The sequence below is a fragment of the Myotis brandtii genome, unplaced genomic scaffold (assembly GCF_000412655.1).
Source record: "Myotis brandtii unplaced genomic scaffold, ASM41265v1 scaffold48, whole genome shotgun sequence".
Lineage (NCBI taxonomy): Eukaryota > Metazoa > Chordata > Mammalia > Chiroptera > Vespertilionidae > Myotis > Myotis brandtii.
The window spans coordinates 9,768,613-9,785,619 of record NW_005368341.1 but is presented as its reverse complement, the minus strand read 5'-3'; the positions used below and the strand labels follow the sequence as shown (position 1 = coordinate 9,785,619).

Sequence of the window (17,007 nt, the reverse complement as noted above, 5' to 3'; positions counted from 1 at the left end):
TTTTTTTGGCCTAAATTGGCACTTGGGAGAAGCAGAGGGATGTAGAATAGGGGGCAGAGGCACCTTTAGTCTTCTCCCCAGGGCACCTGGGCACGGGGTGCAGTGTTCCAGGATGGAGGGGAGATACGACGCAGCCAGCCTTGGGGTGCTGGCACAGGAGCAGAATGGAGATCCGCTCCCAGCTCAGGAGCTAACCGTGCAGAAGGGCCCAGGATGGCCACTTGGGGTGAGGTGGGGAGAGGTGCTGCGTGCCTACAACAGACAGGCCTGTGTGCTCTGCAGTGTTACTGAGTGTTGGCTTTTAATACTTCATGGTCCAGCCAGTGATGGGCCAGTCACTGCTGCTGCTGCATTGTTCATAGCACCTGCTTTGTAGCTGGAGGCACTTCAAGGCTGGCAAGGTTTTGCTCACGGGCATCATCATGTCATGTTTTTAGGTCTCCTTAAAGTCCAAATCAGGGAAAACGTGGAGGGTTTTTTTGTTTTGTTTTGTTTTGTTTTGTTTTTTTTTTACAAAAAAGGCATACAATGAGACTAACAATCTTGTTAAGATGATGCACTTAAAAATCATTAACAAAGTTTCCAGAGTTTGCTAAGAAAAGGACATTTTCCTCTCAAGTTAAAAATACACACACATACACACATATAATACTAATCTATTTATACTTTAGGGCAGGGGTCCTCAAACTATGGCCCGCGGGCCACATGCAAATACAAATATTGTATTTGTTCCCGTTTTGTTTTTTTACTTCAAAATAAGATATGTGCAGTGTGCATAGGAATTTGTTCATAGTTTTTTTTTAAACTATAGTCCGGCCCTCCAACGGTCTGAGGGACAGTGAACTGGCCCCCTGTTTAAAAAGTTTGAGGACCCCTGCTTTAGGGCTTAGCCTACATGTAGTTTCAGATGTGGGTTTGTGTTTTGATGGTCAAGCTCTAAAATAATGAAAATAGCTCCAAATCTTTAAACACAGCGGTGCTAAGTCATACCAGTAACACCACACAGGAAGTGCTGATATGAATACATGTACTCAGTAATAACCCAAGAGATTTTGCTAAATTATACGCGTGTATCACTGCCTGATGAAAACCCCCACAATCCAGTACAAAAATCAAACTGTGATTCCAGAGTCTTTTTAGTGGGTAAAGGGACCCAAGAGCTTTGTTTTATATGGAGCACTTTTTTTTTTACACCAACTTCAAAAGTGCTTAATGACAGGTTTATTCAGGATACGTGAGCATGCTCTGCTTTTTTCACTTGCTGGAAGAGACTTCCACCTAGCACACCTTCTCTTAGAAACTGTGTTCTCCCTAAACATAGCGGGTTATCTGTTAGGGCAGGTCTGTGCTAGTGTTTTCCACATCTGTCATCTTCAAGGGGTGATGTCCCATCCACAGTGGATGCCACTTGGTGGGAAGTGTTAATAAATAGCCGGTTTCCCTTTTGGTAACCAGGTTATTGTGTATATACTTAGATTGGCTTCGTTTTCACATTCTATCCTCTCTGCCTCTCTGCACTTCAGATTCTTAGGCTATTTAAAAATTATTGGGTTTTGGCAAACACCGACTGAATGTGTATGGCAACTGCTTTCCTGAGCAAGCGTGACTTGATTTATGGCTGTTCCAGTGCTAAGGTTGTTCTCATATTGTAAGTTAACAAAATCTTGCTGTTTTTAACGGTCACTGTAACTTGAGGTTCAAATCACCGGCACAATTTTATTAGTCTTCCCTTCTGAAGCTAATAAGAGACCATGGTTTTCTATGTTACTCTCATTGTAACATCAATAAAGTGACTTTCAATGAAAGATCAATGTTCTTTTGATGCATAACTCCCTGTAGTCCTGTTTTTCTCCCAGCCACTGTTTGTCTTTCAGAAGCTATGTGTGGATACGGGTAAGGGGTTTTCTTTCTGTTCCGCACTGTCCTAAACGAGGCCGTCAGCATGCTTAGAGATGCAGTGGTCCTTCAGGAGAGGCTGGATGTGTCTGCTGGACGATTTCCTCAGCCAGGCAGCAGGCAGAGCCTCCTCCATCTACCCACCTGCTATGCCTCATCTTTTTGCACTTTCTCCCTGACCCTAACAAGGACCCGGCTCCGTACCCTGACCTAGAGCCCAGGCAGTGGGCTTATTTAACAGCTCACCTGTGGTAGACTCTAAAGCGATGGGCCTCGGAAGGCTGTTTAAGTTTGAGTTCATAGACTGAAAAATTGTTACACCTGCCGCTTCATCATCTGCCAAGCAGCAATTTCACCCACCATTATATATATATACATTTTATATTTTTATATATACAACTAGTCTTTACCCTGGAACTTGCACTTCCCTTGCCTTTAGCTCTTAGTCTGCTGAGGAAAAAAGTAATATGTGAGAAAAATGGATTAAGGGCTTGCACATGTATTATAACTAAAAAAAAAACACAAAACTTATGGGGATTACATAGAGCTCCATTTCTTTTTTTGAGCTCCATTTCTTGTATTTATATTTTAGGCATATATAAATATTCATTCAGATGTGCACTGAAACAGGGATGCACTCAGCTGAGTGAAGGCAAAGTCTAGTTCTGAACGAGCAGAGGTTTGAGCTCACATGCCATCTGTGACCGACGGTACCACCTGGAACTTCATGCACAAGTGGAGCCTGACCTCCACTTTGGCTCAGGGGGAGTGAGAGCTGTGAGCAGTTAGGTAAGACTTCCGAGTGCTGTCCATGCCAGTTGTCCCCAGAGAGGCACCAGGCCTCCTGTAGCCACATCCTATGGAAGCACTTGGAAAGGCTATATTTCATAACTCATGGAATCTCTAGAAGCACAAATCTGCAAAATTAAATCAAATCTTGAGTTGGGGTGACTGGAGGAACTTAATTCTCCACGTAACTGAAGTATTCAGGTTTGACCTCACAGCTTTACCAGAAAACAGACCAAGAGACAGTTGTAAAGAAGTGGGAGGGGTTGCACTGGAAGTATATAATGAATGAGACACAGAACCCAACATAAAATAGAAATAAGGCAACACGAGATTCACTGGTAATGAAGACTTTGGCTGTAATTAAAGAAAGGAGATGTATACGTCAAATTCCTCAAGGGGAAGGAAACTTTCTAATGCAGGGACATGCTGAAGACCAGGCTCCATGCTTTCAGAAAGAAATAGTGAAAGTAGAAGTGGAAGAGATACGGAGAGTTGCTATAAGGTATCTAATTAACACCAAATCGAGTATTTCAGAGACATGGTTTTGTGTCCTTTCGCACTTGACCAAAGGCAAATTCAGAACCATGATAGCTGCAGCTCACCTTGGGGCTCATCAAAGCAGTCGGATGCTTCAAATATGGCCCATCACCTTGAGTCGGCAAGGGCCTTCTTCCTCACCACCTTAGTCACCTAGAAAACAACCCTTCCTTAAACCGTGACTTCTCCAGAGGATCCTGGTGAGTTTGAAGCAAACAGCAGGCCTGGGACTGAGGGTGCTCCCTGCCTCCTGGTCCTCTGAGCTGTCTGGTCCTCCTCTGGACAGCTCAGGATCAAGCCAAGCTTTTTGCCTCAGACAATATCTCTGGAGTGAAAGCTACACTCACCACATAATACAGGGCCGGGCAAAAGTAGGTTTACGTTGTGAGTATGCAAAAGTTGATTCTTGTGTTATTTTCCATACGAACAACTGTAAAGCTACTTTTGCCCCACCCTGTATAAATCAGCTGCCTCACAGTCTAACATGTAGCCCAGGTGTGACTACTTGATATAAATATATAAGTTGGGGCTGAATAAACGTGTATAAATGAGTATATATATATATATATATTTAGCAATATTTGAAAAAATAACTAGTTGAAATGCGGCTAAAGATGCTTAGAAATGTTTGATTTTCATTGGTTGGCATCAGGATGGTAGCTGTCACGTTGGGCCCCAGAATGAGACAGGTGTCCTGCTGGCACGGAGAAATTAGACTAAGTTTATTATTTTATCTATTAAGCTCTCTTGCAAAAAAAGAGCAAACCAGTCCAGCTTTAAATTTAAGAAATAGAAACATTATTGGTGTTGATTCTACCAACATACTTTTTCAGAATCAGATTAACCCCAGGAGGTAATAGCTAATCCCTGTTCAAAGGTGTAGGAACTGAGGCTCAGAGATGACCTAAAGTGGTCAAACCACATCCACAGGAAGAGGCACAGGCAGCATTAGAATCCAGAACTTAATTAGAAGGACATGCTTTAAGGTTTTTTCTAAAAAGCCCTCTACTACAGTGTGATACCTGCTGATCAGAGAACATCTGGAAAAGTAGCAGGAAGGAAGAAAATGAGCTCACGATCCTGACTCCCAGTGGCGGACGCAGCAACATTTCGGAACACAATTTCCAGACCTTTGGTTGTGTATATTTTTTTTAATGTCAGTGTGAACACATGGCATATCAAAATGAAAGTATCAATATTTAAAAAATTAACATCTGATTTTAAAGGGAAAGCACACACATTATAGAAAGCTTGGAAAATACTGAAACGTATAAAGGAAGTTAAATCACCTAGAATGCTGTTAGCCAAAATAATCATAGCTCATATTTTCGTATACTCCCTTAGTTTTTTCCTGTTAATGTTCTTTTTTACATAGTAAAGCTCAGAATGTACAAGGTTTTTAAGTATGGTTAACAAAGATCTACGTGGGTGATGACGAAGGTCTTGGTGGCAGACAGTATTTGCCATTCAGATTATTCAATAGGTTTTCAAGAGGCAGAAAATAATCACTCCTGTCCCCATCTGTTCATATGACTATCAATCAAAACATCTGTAAGCCTTAAAGCCTTAAAGTTTCTACCAAGATGAACCCTGACATGGATTACCATGGTTTTTCTTGCATCACTGTAGGTATAAAACATTTTACAGGATAAGAATACTCCACACAGCCCTCGCTGGTTTGGCTCAGAGGTTAGAGCGCTGGCCCAAGGACTAAAGGGTTCTGGGTTCTGATTCTGGTCAAGGGCACCTACCTTGGCTGCAGGCTCGTTCCTCGGCCCTGTCGGGACACGTGTGGGAGGCAACCAATTGATATGTCTTTCTCACATTGATGTTTCTCTCTCTCTGTCTCTCCCCCTCCTTTCCACTCTCTCTAAAAATCAATGGTAAAAATATCCTCGGGTGAGGAGTAACAAAACAAAACAAAAAAAGAATACGCCATACATAAAGCTTTCAATAACATGCAAGAGCCCTTCTAGGGGAGGAATGACAGCAGCTGCAGCCTGATGAAAAGGTTTTAGTCTCCTACAGTGAAAAGTATATAATGTGCCTTAAACATTCTGCACACTTAAATTCACATAAAACAGGGTTAACAAGAAAATAAGACATGACAATGGCTCAAGGAAGTTCTAAATGGTATAACAGAACTGATCTTATATTAATAAAATTCCAAAGAGTTTATTATCTAAACTGAAAACAAAAACATCAGATGTACATAAAGTAATAAACCTTTACAACGGCTGTTAAGGAAAAGCGGTGAAGCAAGTTTACACGCGTCACTGCAGGCAAGCAAAGAGCGAGCGCTCCCGCTGGAATGTCGATCCCGTTCACACAGCGCCCTCTGGATTTAAATACTCATGACACACTGGATGAACTGAAAGAGAGAAAAGTCAGCATTACAATGCAGACCTCTTAAACTTATACACTCTAACTTATGTTTAAGCAACTTACATTTCGTATTCTAGTTTGAATTATGGATCTTTAAAAATCCTTTATAAAATAAAAGTAAATGACATATGGAAAGGCTCATTTTTTTGAGGAAAGCAGTCTAGTATAAAATCCAATGGGTGCCCTGGCTGGGTTGCTCAGTGGGTTGGAGTGTCGTCCCCATACACCAAAAGTTTACAGGCTTGATCCTGGTTGTACAGGAGGCAACTGGTCAATGGTTCTCTCTCTTTCTCTCTTCCTCCTCCCTCTCTAAAATTAATAAACATCCTTAGGTGAGGATTAAAAAAGAAAATCCAATGGGTTTCTCATGTCAAAGCTCACATCAGATCTTACTCCAATGTATTCAGAATTATTTAAATTCCAAAGACGACCTAAGACTCAAGAGATGGGCATGGCCAAGGTTCCTACTCACAAATAGAAATAACAGTTCAGTTTACACATTTGAAACATGTGGAGACTTCCAAACTGCACAGGGTTACCCCATTACTCTAACGGAGCTCCTTTAAACAGTGTACTCCCTTCAAATCTGCTTAATCAGTCAATGGAATGGTAGCGTGCGAGTGTATGTGTGCACAGAACAGAAGCTCTGACCCTTCTGCAGTTCAGAGACCCCAGCTCAGAAGCATCAGCATGTGCTGTGAAGTGCTTGCTTGCTCCGCCACTAAACACACACCAGCAGACTGGGCTTCTTATCAGTTTTCTTTTTCACTCTTCTAAAACCAGTGAGGACTGTGCACTGCTAATTCTGCAGCATTCCTGCAAGGCCCAGCTGACCACCCCCGTTTCAGAGAAAAAGAAACTAAGGATCAAGATGTTGAGGTATCTCTTAAGTGGCCCCATCTGAGGCCAAAGGCTCTGATTTTCCACTCCACAGGCTGCCTGTCCTTCGGAAACAGTGACGGGACTGTCACCTGAGAAGTTGCACATGAAAGAGAACACATCTTTAAGCAGAAAAAATAAACATATTTACACACAAGCCTTTTCAAAGTGTACTCCTAAGTGCAGCAGCTGCTGAGCCGAATTCACATGTATCTTTGTATTTTGTGACGGAGCAACATTTAGTTTATTCAGTTATCACAGTGACTTTATTCTAAAAGTAATTTTTAAAAAAATCAATGGCTTTCAAGCAAAAAATGGTGAAACAACTAAACCTCTCCCTTGCTTTGTTACGTATATCCAACGAATGCAATCAAAGGTGGCCCTCGGTGACCTTCACGCTGGTGGCATGGCCTGATCCTACCTCATTTACTGTGGCTGGTTAGTAAACCCTTGAGCTTGTGCCTGATGTCCTCCGTGAAGGACATGGGTGTGTCACATAGTGTCTTGAGCTCTTAAAGTTCCTTCTCAGTGACTGAGAAGAAGGCAAAAGCAGACACGCTGAGCGATGCTTTTCAAGGACATTTCTGATTGAAATCTCACAATAGCCGGGTGAAGAAGGTATTACTTCCTCCTCTCCCCTCACACAGGCTCGGAGCAATGCAGAAACCTGCCTGAGTGACCCAGCCAGAGCAGGACAAGCTGGGCTTTGACCCAGGCCTTTTTAATATACAGCAAACAGTGTTCTGTGGGTAAGATGAATAATAAATGAAATGGATAAATTCTGAATAACTCCTGATCACTGAAGCCTGGATTACTCTGGCACCCTTAAAATCTGCGGTTCTCAACCTGTGGGTCGCGACCCCTTTGGGGGTTGAACGACCCTTTCACAGGGGTCGCCTAAGACCATCAGAAACACATATATAATTACATATTGTTTTTGTGATTAATCACTATACTTTAATTATGTTCAATTTGTAACAATGAAATTGGGGGTCACCACAACATGAGGAACTGTATTAAAGGGTCTCGGCATTAGGAAGGTTGAGAACCATTGCTTAAGATGCTCCTAACAGTTAACTTTAAAGGGCATCCCATTTGGTGTGCATCTTATGCAGCTACTCAGTTCTGAATTTACTGAGACTTACATCATCATAGGGGAAATTCACAACACCTTGCTGAGAAGTATCCCGTCTTCGAAAGTTGTCTGTAAAACAGGACAGTAAATTAAAAAATATATGAACTAGCAATAGTTAATTATTTTGGCTTTGGATTCACACTGCAATAACATTTAAGTTGTACAACCAGCCAAAATAACCAAAGCAAAGAAGCCAATTATATGAACAAAAATAATAAACAACAAAGTAATACAATGTGCAGAAGTCGGCCATCTCTCTCCTTCAATGTGGAGCTGGAAGAAAACACTTTATCCCAAAGTCAGTAACAGCTGTGCGGCTTCTGAGGCCATTACTTAATGTTGATGAAAGCACAGATTTCAAAGTTCTTAATGTCATAGATGTTGTTTAATTAGGAAATAGGTGGTGAACGTACTATGGAAAATGGGCCGTGATAAAATATTCCACCTGAGCTCTGCCCTATTGAAAAGGATTTACTTTCATTAAAAAATCTGCCCTCAAATTTTTGTTAGGATGAATAAACATTCTACAACCTGATATTAAAAAGAGTAAAAGGAATGGAACAAGAAAAGGTATACAAGAGGAAGAAAAAGAATAGAGGGAATAGAAATGTATAGAGATTATTGATGTCTCATCATTTAAGAAATACTCCTGAAACAGATGACCACTATTTTAAATTACTTTCCATCAGGGGGAAATAGGAAAGAGAACTACAAATGAGTAATTCACTCTTTTCAGATATTTCACATACTAGGGAGAAATCACAGAATACTGCTCATACTCTGTCAAAAAATTAGTCTGTCATGTTTTGGAACATTTCAGTAAAATTCTGTCAGGATTTTTTTAATGGCAGCTCATGTACAAATCTGAAAAAAAAATCTGAAAAAATAATTCTGCTAGATGAATTGAATAGAAATGTTAAAAAGCCACTTAAGTTAGAAAAAAAAAAAGATTAGGACAATAAAAGTTTAGAAGCACTGAGAAATGAAATGTCATAAAAATGCGTGTCTTCTTGACCTATGGTGACGACACCGTCTCGAAGAACACACCTGTCAGGGCTCGCAGCTTGACACAGCAGGCGATGTAGTCATCAAAGGTGATCTTCCCATTGGTGCTGTATCGTTTTGCAATTGAATTCACGGCCTGGGGACTCAACCGAAATCCTGAAAGGAAGAAAATTCATCCAGCCAAAAGGTTAAAGGATGACAGAAAGATCATTAAAAAATAAGCACAATATTTTAAGACTGAGAGTACTATTAATACACAATACTTCTAGAATACAGAAACTGCCTTCATGCAGCAGATTTAGAAATTTTTTTAAAAATGACCCCTCCCCATACGCACCCATTGTTGTCAGGGCCTTCTGCAATTCTTGAGGATCCACCGTGCCACTCCTGTCGCTGTCAAAGCTGGTGAAGTGCTGTCTCCAGCCATTCAGGACAGACCAGAGTTCCTTAAATTCACTGAAACCCATGGTGCCTGACAGATCTCTCTGAACTGTAGTTAAGGATTTAGAGCATCTTTTTTTAGGGCAATATTTTCTAATGATTACATCAAAGATCAAGGATAAGGAAATTCAATGTTCTTTCTGCTACAACGGTTAAAAATGTTACAGGGCCTCTGGGAAAAGAGCTGAGTCCACCTTTTCATTGTGGGAGAAAAGATAATCTATGCGATATGATTACAAGGAAATGGCATGGTCACTGTGAGCTACAAGTAAAAAGCGCTCTTGTTCCTGGAACCGGTTGCACTTTCTGGATGCCCCAGGCTACGCGGCTCACCCTTCCATCCTGGGGCCCTCGTGGGGCCTAACGCTCCCTTGGTAAGCCCTCCCAGACCCACGGTTTTCACTTTAGCAAGTGAGGTGGGATGGAAGGCACCGGAGGGCCAGCACTTGCTAAACTGAGTCCAACAACTGTGCTGTGCAAATCCCACGGCTTGAAGGTCAGGTGCGAGTCACATAGAACAATCACTGCTGAAGCAAAAAAGCTTCCCGGACACTCCGAGTTCTACACTGCTCTCCTCGGCTGCTTCCTTATGCTGAAGCAAAAAAGCTTCCCGGACACTCCGAGTTCTCCTCGGCTGCTTCCTTGAATTCTGGAACAACCAACATCTTACTAAGCTCCCTTCCTTTCTCCAATTTCCACCTTAAAAGCTAAGGATTAAAAAAAATTGGTCATTTCTCACTGTGTTCATAAGGTATTAATTCTTAGAAGAATCCCTTTAGGGAGGAATTTTTTTGACAAGAAAAAATACTCCACACAACAATCCAGGTAAAGGATACATCCAGCATCGAAACCATAAGCCGACAAGTCTCCAGGTTAAAAGCTGTTAAATCAAGGAAAGTACATACTTATTAATACAATTTCAAAAATTCACACTGCATTAGATACCTTCAAATTAACTGGGAATACGATTTACACACTTTTGCTTCACAAGAAACGGGGCAGTGTTAGAGTTGAAACGAGAATGGCCATACAGTGATAACTGTTGAAGGTGAGTGATGGGTACATAGAAGTTCACTATATAATTATCTCTATCTTGAATAGGCTTAAAGTTTTCCATGGTATAGTCTTTTAAAAATATTATGTACCTTCTTACCTTTGATACTGTAATAGAGTGAGTTCAATTCACCATAACGAACCACAATGTACTTGTATTACACCCACCACTGTGAGTAGGAAGGTAGGGGTGCTTTGTTGCTGCTCATACTTGACTATAAATAGCTGGTTTGCTAGTTCTTTGTCTAATCATATTTTTCATTCTATCCCCTAAATTTAAAGTGAGGCTCTGAATGGCAGCCTCCTACCTCAAATAGCCTGACCTCTGTTCATAGGCAATAAGATTATATATGGAACCAGATAAACACGCTTGCGAGAATTGTGTTAAATAAGAGCGCTCTGGAGTAAGATGCAATGAGGACTTAGATGCTCCTTCCTCGTAAGAGAGACTTTGTAGAAGCAGCAGCCTTTAGGCCAAACCTTGAATGACAGAAAGATGGGGGACACTTGGTGACAGCCAAGTAGAGCTAGGGGCCAGCATAAGCAAAGACGCAGGAAAGTCCGGGGCAGGCAAAGGAAGTGGGAGGAAGTAGGTACCTTTCCATGAGGCTACACTACCTTGAATTCCTGATAAACTGTTTAGCTTTTATTTTTAGGCACCATGGAGCTACTCCAGGTTTTTAGAGGAGGAGAGTGACAAGTTAGAGTTGTTTCAGGAAGAACAGAAATCTGGTCATTTTTTGTGAAGGTTACAAAGGGAGGGAATGCGATGGGCAGTGAACAAAAGTGAACAGAAAATCCCCCATTCCAGACCATTCTAGGGACTAGAATGCTGATGTCTAATCAGTTTAGGTGAGGAAACTCTCACTCAATATTACTTGTATTTTCCCTTCAGAAAAAGCTTTTATTACGAGTTCTATTTTACATAATTGCAAAATAATCTTCACTGTAATTGTACCTTGACTCTCCTTCTCCAGTTCATTTTACTAGCATGGCTCACACACCTTTTCTTCTAGGAGGAACCCACAGTGTAACAGACCTCGCAGGAGAGCCCTGCCTCCAGCTGTTTCTCTGCGGCTCAGAGGAACAACTGCACGCAAGGCAAAAACAGAAGCTGAATGACTATCTTACAGATGAGCAACTGCCCTCATCAACTCCACCTCTAGGTATGGCTGCTTCCTATTATCAGGTTACAAAGGTGCCTGTAGGTCCTGGGCTGGAGTAGACCCCCTCGCCCCCCGCCTGTGCTGTTTCGGTCTGGAAGCTGGGTTTAAGAGACCTGTGAATGTGTAATTCCTGTATTACAAAACTCGGTCCGACAGCTGTCATGTAGGATGGCTCTGTGGTTCGGTACAGCCTCCACCACCAGATGAAATGAGCACATGAAGCTCATCACGTGGCCTCGGTGACTCAAGAAATACCTTCTCCAGAGCTCACATGGTCCTGATGACTCAGGCAATGTCCTCTCTAAAGCCACACCCTGAAGTGTTACTTTCTCAGATGAGATTTTTACAAGGACTGCTCTCCCAGGATGAACAAGCCACGTTGTTAGTCAGATTTAAACCTACCACACCTCCTCTACGGAGCGAGTGTAGAATAACAGTGTGCGCTGCGACAGGGCTCGCCTTGCTAAACCCTGTCATTAGACTGTCTGTTCACTAGCCTCAGCTGCTTGAAGTTAACGGGTAACAATGTGCATGTACTGCCTACAATAAAAAAAAAATCCCCTCATCTAGAAAGTGCTTCTTTTGTGTAGGGGTAGGACCAGATTAAATGGCAGAAATGTAAAAGCTTCCTCCTTTGTGTTAATTCCCCCAACTAGGAAATATTAATAGGATACTGAAGTCACATGAAACAAAGGATGAAACCAGAAATGCAAATAGTCTAAATAGAGAGCCAACTAGTAAGTGCGCCATGTCAAACAGTAAAAAAAATGCCACTACAAATCCTCAGGCGTGAATTTTCGTTTGGGAATTTTAATGCAGTTTCCCAGGCAGTGGGGGCTTCGATCGGATGTTCTGCCTCAATGAACAACAGGCAAAGAAGTTGGCAGCTACAGCACCTCAGTCAGGACACTATCGTGTGCCCTGGGTATCTGTCAGGGTCCAGAGCTGATCTGAAAGGAGGCGTGTGGGGGATGAGAACACACCCCCCCATCCGTTAAGGAGGCAGCCTCTTTGCAATGGTTCCCTATCTGCAGCTTGAGGCAGGGCTCAAAGGGCAGGACAGTGGTGTGAGTGCTAAGTCACAAGGCAGCAGATTCAGTCTGTGAGGAACTGCGGAGGAGGAGAAAGGAGGACTCGTGGATAGAGTTAGAAGTTAGGAAGGGAATGTCTTAGCCCAAACACATTCTCTGAAGTGGAAAGAGGCAAGACCCGGGAATGCCATGCCAAATATTCGTGTTGCCAGCAGCATGCTGAGACCAGGAATGCAGCCTGGCTCCCTGAAGACTAAGGGTGGACGACAGGACCCGCACTCAGAGCCAGGAGTGCAGGCAGGCCACTAGGGGACCAAGCCACTCAAAGCCCCGAGTGCCACCAGGCTCGGGACGAAGTAAGCTCTTGGCAAATAGTAGATGCTAGCTGTTGTGAACGAGAAAGGGACCATCACCAGCTATCGGGAGCCACATGGCAGGCCCGGCACACTCAGTGACCGAAAGTAACCGCACAGGATGGTCTGGTCATAAATTCCTACCTGGACAAGCCACGGGGGGTAGTCCCGTCCCAGGCCTGTATCTTCCTTAGCAAAGGTCAATCTTTACACTAAGTGAGCCCAGTCCACTGTGATGCATCTAGGACAGTGATGGCGAACCTATGACACGCGTGTCAGAGGTCACACGTGAACTCACTTTTTTGGTTGATTTTTCTTTGTTAAGTGGCATTTAAATATATAAAATAAATATCAAAAATATAAGTCTTTGTTTTACTATGGTTGCAAAGATCAAAAAATGTCTATATGTGACACGGCACCAGAGTTAAGTTAGGGTTTTTCAAAATGCTGACACGCCGAGCTCAAAAGGTTCACCATCACTGATCTAGGATAACATGCCTTTGAAATGTCAGAGTAATTTTCTTTCCCTAGCCCTGGAAGGCACAGCCTCAGGCAGCACAGCACCCCTCATTGTTACCTAACTCCCCACATACCAGCTCTAGGTGCTCTGAATGTTCATTATTAACTATCCTGTACTCACCAATGTAAAACCATGTGCTTCTCCATGTTGCCTTTTACCCAACCCTAGAGATTTCCCCACTTTGCTTTCTCCCGCCTCCTTAATCTACTACCAATGGATTTCATGTACCTTTCTTACATTTGCTCCCTTGATTCAAAATACATAAGAGAAATTGCAAAACTGCCATTCTCTGGAGCATTTTCTCAATTTGTTGAGATTTTGCTTCCGGCATGTCCTCAGCATTTTGGCTTAAATAAACTCTTATGAAACTTTTCTATAGGCAGGACATTCTCCTGTCATTAAAGACACCTAAGCTGTACGATTTCACTTCAGCACTTTAACTCACCCCTGTGAGGCCACGTAAACTGTTTCTGCTTCGCATGGTTCCTGTGAACCCAAATATGAGAATCCAAACCTAAGAAACCCACTAAATTGGCAGGTAGTGTGGAATGATTTATTAAGAACTGCATTCAGATTCACACTTGGAAATAAGAAACCGAATTTCGCTTTTGAAATTCTAAATGTTGCTGGATCGGGAAAGCTCACTTTCCTTGAAGGCTGTGATCATAAGCGACAGCTAAAATAGGAACCGCAAGAGCACGTCTAGAGAAACTCTGGGACTGGCAACTTACGTTTGTATCCTCCGGCGATGCCCGACTCTGTCAGGCATTTCTGCAATTCATCAGCATCTATTTGTCCATCCTTTTGAAAACAAAAATAGGAAGAGAAATCACCATAGTCATCTGTACCATCCAGTTCTCTGTTTACTTTCAGTATTCAATGTAGCAATAATAACCAAGAACATAAGTATTATCATACATGAAATTTTTTTAAAGAAATACATTTCAAAAATAGGCGTTCTTTTCTTCATCCTACTTCCAAAAATAATTGTATGATGAAATAAAGGCAACTCTTCCACCAATGGATAATTAGGGCCATAACAAAAAAAAATGCATTTCTTAATATCACTTTCAGACTCTATTTTAAATAATTATTACACAAGAATTAACACAGTCAGGAAGCTGCTAACACCTATACTTTATTATTACCAATATTACCAATATCTTTTCATCATTTCCTCTAAATTCCTGAATTAGATTTGGCATAAACACTCTCAAGTGTAAGGTTCCCCTCTTAATAAAACACCGGGGTGAATTCTGTTTCTTCCATTGATACTTGATATTTTCAAATGAATGAATACAAGTTTCTGACTTGTACTTCTCTTGTCTCTCTCTGAGCTAGGAAGTGCCAGAGTTAAGCATTTTAAAATAAAATAATCTATGTAGTTGCTTAAATTCTTATTCTAGTTTTTTTGGGGGAGGGGAAAGCAGGGCACACAGCTGACATCAACAAATGAAAGGCATGGTTCAGAGAGAGAACTTCCTGTTCACTTTGCTTATAGTGTGGTGAATGGTGTCTTCAGATCATAACTATATATATATCTGGGAGAAACAGGCTCCCCGGGCCTATTCATTGGCTGGCCTAGGCCTGAGCCAGGTATATATTATTTCTAGGGATTTAAAAATAAAACACCTAATTCCTCAAGTGCATATAAGTTCTAAGTGGGGAGCAGGGTCAACAATTGGAAAGGCCAGGGATATGCTGATACAGGCCAGGCTGTGAAAGCTAAGCAGGTGGGGTCACTTACAGGGCTGGAGGCACAGGCCATCTAAGAATGTGAGTCTTGAGCTTTGCTGTGTCTTGTGGTTTCAAAGATACAGATCATTAACAGATTAAGGAGATACTTCAAGGGAAGCTCTTTCAGTTTTAGACTCAATTTTCCACTCAGTTTCTCAAACTGAATTTCTTAGAGTGCTGTTCTAAAACCTGGTCTTAGGCTTTTATCCCACACTTTCTATGGCATTCCCACATTAAGACTGTGTTACTTCTAGCTTTTGACCAAAATAAAGCTAAGTTGAATTTATATGAGCAAATGCCTCGGGACATATCTGGGTTACACCTACAGCATATTGACCATACACAGTGACCTCCTGAGCCGGGGAAGTGACCTCCCTCAATGCCCACCACCCCCTGTCAAACCACTCAGAATTCAGAGAAGTGAAAGCTCCTGGGTAAACAGGCCACAGCACCTAATAAGGACATAGAAGGCTGACCTAGTAACAGCACCTCCTTCAAAGTGAAACTAAACTGTTCACAAGATTAACTTCCTGATAGTAAGAAGAGAGTAGTACCTTTCTTATTTTGAAGCTGGTGGGTTTTTACCATAAATACCTATTTCCTAAAGGGGGTAACTGGTTAACAATCAAGCTCAACCCAAAGAAAGTATCCATTAGAATCTGGCTGTAGAAGTCTACTAGTACATCATGCCTTTAAGTTGTACAAACAGGGGTTTGTGGTCACCAGATTGGCAATTTCTTCTCTGGAGACCACCGTGGTCTCAGGTGTAAAGACATCTTTCTACCTCACAGATCTCCTAAGGGTATTAATAATCCCCTCTTGTGTTCAATCGGACCCTAATCCAATCCCAAGTTTAGTTTTGAAGTGAACTAAGGTCAACACCAGGAACACTTTGTCCTAATTTGTTCTGAATATTCGGAAATAAGTAACTAAGCATTTCCCCCTCTTTTTCTCTTCGGCAGAAGCAAAGGGATTCTTTTCCAGAGGAAAGGTCGTTTTACTGGCCCCTACAACAAAGACTAATACAAATGTAGAGTCTGATAATTCTTAATATTAAAGGGAAAAGCTAACCTGTCCAGCTACTGCTGCAAAGTAACCATACAGCGGATCCTGCGTTTGTCCGGGAAACGTTGGCCCTCCCGGGGCCCCTCCATACTGTAAAACAGGAAACACAAATTTAGTATCATTTATTCCACTGAACCAAGTTTCATTCCTTCCCCACTGGGTGCCTTTGTGCAAAGCCAAGCGATGGCCCGCCCTCCCCGTCCTTTGCCTCCCCACCTCTAGTTCCTCTTCTATAAAACGGAGATTAAGAATATTACCTGCCTCATGTTCTGTTTCTTGATCTGGGTGATATTTATTTGGGTGTGTCTACACATTCTTTTTGTGATAATTCACTGAGCTGTGCGTTTTTTTCTCTCTCTACCCCCTTCCTTCCATGCTCGCTCCAGTAGGATTTACAAACTGGAGGCTTGGACCAAAACGAATTGTCCTGAGGTGACATCGGCATAAGCGAAGCAACTGAAACCCCCCTTTTAACCTTCAGGTCACTGAAGTCAATGCAACCTAGGCAAGCAATTTAAAAGCAAACTTAAATTTATTTTTATAGCGTGCTATGGCATTTTCAAAGCGTCTGGGGACAGGTGTAGCCAGGAAGGGGTAAGGTGTGTCTGGGTCGGGCTATTTGCCCGGGAGGGAACACTCTGTCTTGGAAACAGTTCCCAGGACAACGCGCATCCCGGACGCGGGGCGAGGGGGCCCTCCTCCAGGGGGCCTTTGACTCGGGCGATCTTTCCTGACCAGTTTTCCCCACTTTCTTTTAAAGGAAGAAGCAGGTCTCTGGTCCATCCTAGGTTAAAATGGCTGTAGCTCTTAGGGAAAACACAGAGGGAGGGGCAGGAAGCCAACACCCCATCTGCACAATTTCACGCCCCGTATCAGAGAGTCCCAGGGTGGGCTTCTGGGGTCCAGATCCACCCGCGCCGTGGCCCCGCGCAGCCGCCCGCGGGGAGACGGAGGGGACGGAGTGAAGGAGGGAGCCAGAGAAACAGGCCAAAAGGGCCGGGCGAGGCAGCGGGCA

The 17,007-nt window shown here is 42.6% G+C and overlaps 1 protein-coding gene across 2 annotated transcripts in view; it reads right to left on the bottom strand.

Annotated features, from left to right (window-relative positions):
• Nucleotides 1–5,372: 5,372 nt before the first annotated feature.
• Nucleotides 5,373–17,007, bottom strand: part of SRI (sorcin) — a 19,314-nt gene continuing 7,679 nt past the window's right edge. The window contains exons 1-8 of one of the 2 annotated variants that reach the window (XM_005876121.2): nucleotides 16,250–16,273; nucleotides 15,999–16,082; nucleotides 13,922–13,991; nucleotides 9,904–9,947; nucleotides 8,964–9,111; nucleotides 8,669–8,782; nucleotides 7,632–7,690; nucleotides 5,373–5,593 (exon numbers count right to left, since the gene is read on the bottom strand). In XM_005876121.2, the coding sequence (XP_005876183.2) occupies nucleotides 5,567–5,593; nucleotides 7,632–7,690; nucleotides 8,669–8,782; nucleotides 8,964–9,111; nucleotides 9,904–9,947; nucleotides 13,922–13,991; nucleotides 15,999–16,082; nucleotides 16,250–16,258 (555 nt within the window). In that variant the 5' untranslated portion in view covers nucleotides 16,259–16,273 and the 3' untranslated portion in view covers nucleotides 5,373–5,566. Of the gene's footprint in view, nucleotides 5,594–7,631; nucleotides 7,691–8,668; nucleotides 8,783–8,963; nucleotides 9,112–9,903; nucleotides 9,948–13,921; nucleotides 13,992–15,998; nucleotides 16,083–16,249; nucleotides 16,274–17,007 lie in introns of those variants that run through there. The other variant, XM_005876122.2, reaches the window with a different exon arrangement.